This window comes from Trachymyrmex septentrionalis, unplaced genomic scaffold, assembly GCF_001594115.1.
Source record: "Trachymyrmex septentrionalis isolate Tsep2-gDNA-1 unplaced genomic scaffold, Tsep1.0 scaffold126, whole genome shotgun sequence".
Taxonomy (NCBI): domain Eukaryota; kingdom Metazoa; phylum Arthropoda; class Insecta; order Hymenoptera; family Formicidae; genus Trachymyrmex; species Trachymyrmex septentrionalis.
In genome coordinates, this window is record NW_017304395.1 from 1,246,199 (window position 1) to 1,253,634 (window position 7,436).

The 7,436-nt window shown below is 29.0% G+C and overlaps 1 protein-coding gene across 1 annotated transcript in view; it reads left to right on the forward strand.

The window, feature by feature from the left end:
- Nucleotides 1-7,436, forward strand: part of LOC108756380 (probable ribonuclease ZC3H12D) — a 65,076-nt gene that overhangs the window by 40,869 nt on the left and 16,771 nt on the right. The window contains exon 4 of the mRNA XM_018500135.1: nt 6,009-6,279. Coding sequence (XP_018355637.1) covers nt 6,009-6,279 — 271 coding nt within the window. The remainder of the gene's footprint in view (nt 1-6,008; nt 6,280-7,436) is intronic.

Sequence of the window (7,436 nt, forward strand, 5' to 3'; positions counted from 1 at the left end):
CTGCAATATAGCAGTAGTAATAAGTCCGAATCCCCGTAAGAAATTAAACTATTATAATCAATTATTTTTTTCAAATCTACTGTATTTAATTATTATGGCTTAATATTATATATTCAATTAATTTTATAGCTTAATCTAGCTACATACAAAAACATTTTGTATCATTATTATCTTTAATTACAATAAGAATTTTTTTATTAATAATGGAATTGCATTGATATTTTTATCTTCATCACACGAATACTTTCATATAAACAATATAGTACTCTATTTTTAGCTTCTGTTAGAACCTTTTTTATTCCTTGCCTGCACACTTACATTCGTCAATTCTAGATTGCACTATAGTTCAGTTCAGTTTAGTTGTATTGCAATCCTCATTTATCTAATTTTAATACTAAAATTAGTATTATTACATCGTATTTCATAATATGTGTGACAAAATTATGATTAAAAAAAAAACGTTTTCTCTTGAATTTGGGAAATCATGTAAGAACAAAAAACAAACCTATTATTTTTGTAGGTTTATTCACATTACATGTATACTTTCAACAACTACTCAAATAAAACTCATAGAATGAATACAATAAATCGTATCCTCTATTTAAAAAATATACTTCATAAATTTATAAAAAAAACTTTGTAAATAAGAAATAAACATTGCACAGAAACATATAAAATATTACTTTTTGCTCTTTATATTTGTACAAATTAAATGCTTAACTATAAATATTGGTATGCATAGTACGACTTTATAACTCTTAATAGAACATTTGATTCAAATTAACCGCAGTATGAAGCCTGTTCTTTTTAGCTGAACTTTTATACCAGTTCATCTTTCTTCCTTTTCTCTCCAGAAGGAAAGAAAAGGAAGAAAGATGAACTGGTGCAAAAGTTTAGCCAAAAAGAACAGGTCTATAGACGACGGTGAGTGCAACTTCTCTAATAGCACAGAAAAGGTCTGTTTTCTGTAGTCATTAGTGTACACTTTTGGAACTTAAAGTGAGATAGATATATGTTTGATATTTATTTAAAGCGAAAAAGAGAGTTCTAGAAAAGTCTAGTGCAGAAACAAAAAACAGACCAAGGATTTTTATGTTGCACGAATATAATATAGCATTAAAACATTGAAACTATCGTAGTTACGTTGCGTAATGTTTCTGAGAAGTCTCTGCAAGATTGCGACATCAAAATGTCCGCTTTTGTCTGCAAGAAACGTTTCTGGAATATTAAACGTTTGTAAAATCTTTCGATGATGTTGGTGCAACGTCCTCTTTAGTTTCATTTGCAACATTGCAGAAATATAAAAACAAAATGTAAATACGCGGGCAGAGCTAAACAAAGTATTATTTAAGTATTTAAAATACAAAATACTGTCCATCTTAATCAGTATTTGAATTACAAAGTACAAAATATTTTCAATCTTTTGATTTGAAATACAAATTACTTCGAATCAAAAGACTGAACGTAATTTGTACTTTATAATTCGAATACTAATTAATATAATTGACTATATTTAGCATTTCGTACTTTAAATATTTTAATGATGTACTTTGCCCCATATGCGCGCGGGAATAAATATTGTTAATAAAAAAGCAAATGCTTTATTAAATTGTAATATTTATATTTTTATGTTATTAAGTCACAATAGATTTATTTGAATAATATGTTATTAAATCACAGTATTCCATGCATAATTATTTGAACAAAACCTTGTCTCAAAACGGAAAAATAAAAATAAGGAGAAATTTTTGAAGTTTATTATATTCGCTTTACCTTTGGCTGTATATGTATTATATTAAAGAAGCTCTACATAATATATTAAATTAATAAAATATATTAAAAAATATAACCATAAAAATAAAATTTTTTTGAGTTTTTTTTCTTTTTTTCTCTCTTTTTTCTCTCACTAAGCACCTTATTTAAGCACCTAAAAGATTAATATTCTTATCTATGTTGCACACGTGCATGCGTCGTGCGTGTGTGTGATCAATCGATTGGATAAAGCTATATCTGCTATATTTATTAATTAGGTGTTTCAAAAATTTCTGAGAAACTTTATATTTACGTTGAAATACTATACATTGTAGGAACATTTCAGGCATAAGGTTTTAATTAATATAATTGCAGAAATATTGCAATTGTATATATTTCAAAGAAGATAGTCTCAGAAATATTACAAATGTGATGATACACAATTGAGATATTGGAAGGTCCCTGCAACATAACTTTTCGTGCTATTAGGGAGAGTTCAGCCGTTATTCGTTGTTCGTTGAAAAGTTATTAATAAAAGAAGTATAAGAAATATTATCTTATTTTTAATATATTCAGTATTAAATATTACTTTATACCCCTTTACATCTTACTTATGGATATGACTTAATGCACAAAATGAAGTCCATCTCATCTCTCCCTCTGCCTAGACGCGCACGACTTTCCACGGCGGGGTGATGAGGTGGAACTCGCTTTACGTGAAAAGTCATGTGCCCCTAGGCAGAGAGGGGGAGAATGGGGTAGACCTCGCTTCGCGTGAAAAGTTATTACATAAACAGAAGAGGATGTGGAGATAGTTCTTAATATTATGTGATAAAAATAAGACGTTACTTTTTAAACTTTTTTTGTTAATCACTTTTTACCGAACAACAAGCGATGGCTAAAACTTGTAGGTTACTCCTCAGTGAGAAAAGACAATGAATCAACGCCGATTCGACGTCGATTTGATGATTTTGACAACGAATCGACATTGATTCGATGTCGATTCCATTATCATTTCCCACTGAATCAGGGTCCATAATCTTGACAACACATATTACGATCAAAGTCATCAGCGCTGACTCCCTCCATCTGAATATTTATCTACAATAAAAAGTACTAATTGAATGAGTTTCAAATAAAGGGAAAAAAATATAAAATTCAATGAGGTAACTCCGGTATATACGCTGCACCTATCAAAAACTTAATTTATTAAGTATAATTTACTATGTTTAAAATAATTGAACTATATCAATAAAAACTTTGTACTGTCAACTACTATAAAAAAAAATCTTAGAAATCCGAAATATTTATTTTTCTTATTAAAAAATAAACTTTTTTAAACCCTTACATTTTTGCCGTATATCTTATAGGGATGGGATATATGACTACTTATAGGAGGGGGGGGGGATGTACGACTCATGAAAAATTTACAAATAATGCATATAAATAAGATGTAAAATGACACAATAACTTATAAAATGCGTTTATAAAGTTTTATCAAGGAATAAGAATGATAAATATGTATATAAAGTAATACAATAAATAATAATTACAATCTTCCTACATATATTACAAGTGTTATGATATGAGATACATATTTCATGTAATGCGTTTATTGCATTTGCGTTTAGTGCACTGAATTCAATCTGCGTACTCTTTGAATACTTTGAACATAAATCCCATAAATCCCTAAAAATACCGTACATCTCAAACAGGTGAGATATACATGATAACAAACTAAATAAAGAATTTTTTTCTTTAAATTTTTTTCTTCGAAAGCAAAGCACTTGTATTTTGCTATACAACATGCTTTACTATTTCTCTCTACACGTATGTATCACAAAATAACCACTAAGTCTTTTACGCGCCCTACAGTAATCATTTTATATAGATTATAATTTATGATGACGCTACTTATTACAGTGACAAATCGAATCAACTCAAAATAATTTCATCAATATTGACAATAAGAAACCGAAATCATAACACAATACTAATATAACATGAAGACATGTAAGAGTAGTGCGGGAAAATTACCTTCACTCCTTCTATTTTTCTGACTTCTGCGTAAATCCCAGCGCGGGGTATTTGCCGGAGTTACCTTATATATAAATATATATATATATAAATATATATATGATAAGTACAAGATATTGAGAATGTACTCTGATTATTGCATTGGCATCAGAACAATCAATTTGTAACAATAATTCACTTTTATAATTTTATACTCTCAGTATCATTATCAAATCTGAAAAGTATTATTAAAATGTAACTTACACTCATTATTTTAAATTTTCTGATGCTTGGAGTTAGTGAGTAATTTAAAAATAACTAATATTTTTTGAATCTGATCCCCTTTTACTTTAACAGCGACTTTACAGTAATTAATAATTTTTATTTTTTTATTTCCTCGTTTACAAATTTCAAAGTGACTTTTTTATTAAGAAAGTCTGCTCAAACTTTGCAGATGTGTTTTTCTAACAATACTGTGCTGGACAAAATGGTCAGGGTCTTTAAAAAAAAGGCTACTACATTGAAAGCTTCTAAGCCTGTTTTTGTCGCTTATGACTATATGTTAGGTACAATACGTTTCCTCCATCAATCGAGATGTTTCTTTTGAATCTCGCTTGTCAATATTATTGAATAAATGGATTAATCGGAGACGTTTAGTTGAGTTGTAGAATTCTCTGTGCTAGGTATGGTTTTGAGTGCATATTTAACACAATCATATTCGTCCTGATGTCTTAAAAAGGATAACGCCACTCCTGAAAATAACTTGGAAGACTACTGTACCTATATACGAGTATATTGAAGAGTAAAAAATAATTTTTTAATTTTCTTCATGCACAAAATGACGGCATATTAAAAAAAAAGCGATTTCGCAAGAAAACCAGTACGCCGCTACTTTGTGTGTCCATAAAAAATATAAAAAAATTATTTTTTATTCTTTAATATATGTAAAGTTTTCTAAGTTATTTTTGAATAAAGTTATTTATTTACCCACAATTTACCCACAAAAATTCCCAAACTTAGGTATTATTTTAGGGCCTCGGAGGTGGTGTTACATCTTGATAAGAGTGCTTTTTTTTTCTTTAACTTATCCGCATCGCTATTGAAACATATATCTCTTTTTTGCTGTTTGATGTATTTCATATAATGTACTTATGTATTTGTTGTCTTTCAGTTTTAATTCCACTACCACACTGTTCATTGTCGATTATATCTTTAAATATTAAGGGATATATTTCGCAAATATTATGAGAACTCTAAGGATTTTTTTAGAATTTTTAATCAATTTTTTATCAAATGCATTTTTTTATATACATATATATATATAAGAAACTATTTTTACCAACATGAGAAAATACAGTATTAAAGAATTCAAAAAATTTTGAAAAATTCTTAGAACTTTATGAGAAAAAAATTAATAATTTTTGTCTCTCGTTTTTTTGTAAAGTTGATAATATTTGAGTAAAAAATTATTGTTTGTTGAAAATCAATCATTTCAACGATTTCTAATAATTAATATTTTGTTAACTATTGCGAAAATTGCAAAATGGTAGAGGATTTTTCGATCCACAATCAGTTTAGTCCGTTCTGTCTACACACGAGCGCTTTGTTAAAACTTAACGGACACTGTACATATGTGACAAATATTTTTTGAAAATTTCAATCCAAAAGAAAATTATTATTATTATTTAGTGAATACTTAATTTATGAAACTATGTGTCATGGTTCACGTGATGATTTTATATAGTAAAATTTGTATTAACAAATTTCTTTTTATTTTTCAGATTATTAATATTTATTTTTGTATGAAATATTCTGGTTTAAACTAAATAATCTTTTTATTAAAATAATTTTATTATTAAAAAAAATGTATTAACATTAGCTAACAGCAATCTGGATGGACATTATCTTATTAATTCAATTACAGATTAAGAGGAACAGAAGGTTTGTATATGATTAATTTGTATAGTAATTTAATTATACAAACCTTGTATTCGTCTTTAATAAAATTCTTGCTTCTTTAATAAAATATTTGTTTTATTAATACTGTTATTTAATTAATAAAATTAATATAATTATTTTTAATTAAACTACTGTTAGTTAATTCTGTTAATGCATTATTTTGCCGATTTTTAATATTGTTCTTTATGTACATGATTGTTGACAATGTTTCCATTTGTATCTTTATTATGCAGAATATTTCTAAAACGACAACTCATATAAACAATATCATCGTGTTGTAGAGATACATAGACTGCACAGTATTGGATACGGGCAGCATGCCAGACGCCGAGGACTCTTCATACGACAGCGACTACGAGGCCGAGGATTCAACAACGGCGACGACGACGACGACAACAACAATGACAACGACAGCAGCGGCGCGGTGTCCACGATCGGAGTCGCAGATATCCCCAGCACACCCGGACGTGTCTCGCACCACATCGGATACCCTGGCGGCAGAGTTCGCGGAGTACGTTACCATCCAGGGATCATCACCTACGCAAAACCCAGGTAGGTCTTTGCAAATTTTTCTGCTATCGCTATTACAAACAAAGTAGAAGATCCCCAATTCAGAAAGAACTTCGCACAAATCTTATGAAGAATGGATTTTGATAAGATTGCTTTAATATTTTGTAGCTGTCAAACTGACGGATTAAAAGTCCTCACGAGCACAAACCTTCAAATGCTTTAGTTTTTGCTCCAGGACCTTCAAAAGATCACATCTTACACGGAAAAATAATCAAGATAAATCATTTTATTAACATTGGGTTAAAAATACTGTATAATATATATCATGGATATATATATGTCACGGAAAAATCTGTCAGACATAATATCACGAAAAAAGAAACATTTTTTATTAATTTAAAAAATATTATTACGATATAAAACATCCTGAAAAAAGCCTCATTTTATTTTCTAATTCCAAGAAGCATGTTAGGATTTCCAAAAATTGAGAATTCCTATTTTGTTTCTCTGTGATACGAACATATACGCGCTAAGTGATGAGAAAGAAGCGAACAAGAGTTGGGGCAGCACATTATATTCGAGCACAAAATATTAAGAGCCACAGACTCTTACATAAAACATGAGGCATAAGAAAATCAAGTCCGATCAGAGCCCTTTATTTCATGGAAACGAAGGAAATAAAAGATTTTGATTGGTTCATTTTCTTATGCATTATGTGTTATGCAAGAGTCTGTGCTTCTCGTTTAACGTGCACTCATACTTGAGTGTGTGGGTCCCCATTATAGCACTCAAGTACCCCAAACGTGAGGAGATTCACATAAATCAAGCATCCCAAGGAAATGAAACACTCGTCACGTCACGTCCACGTCGTCCATTTCAAGTAATTCTGAGAACGGGCGCAAAATTAAAATCATAAACGTATCATTAATACACGTACAAGAATAAAACGATTTATTTGATTTTTCTGTACTTTTTCATATAAAATATAAATTTCCTGAAGGTCTTGCAGCAAAAACTAAGGCATTTGAAGATTCGTATTTGTAAGGATTTTTAATCAGCTCGACATGAGCTGCAAAATATTAAAATTTGAAACTACAAAATCCATTTTTCATAAGATTTGTGCGCAGCTCTTTAAAACATTATGAAACTTTAATAATAAATACTTATTTTTGTTTTTATTTATATATTTTTTATAATTA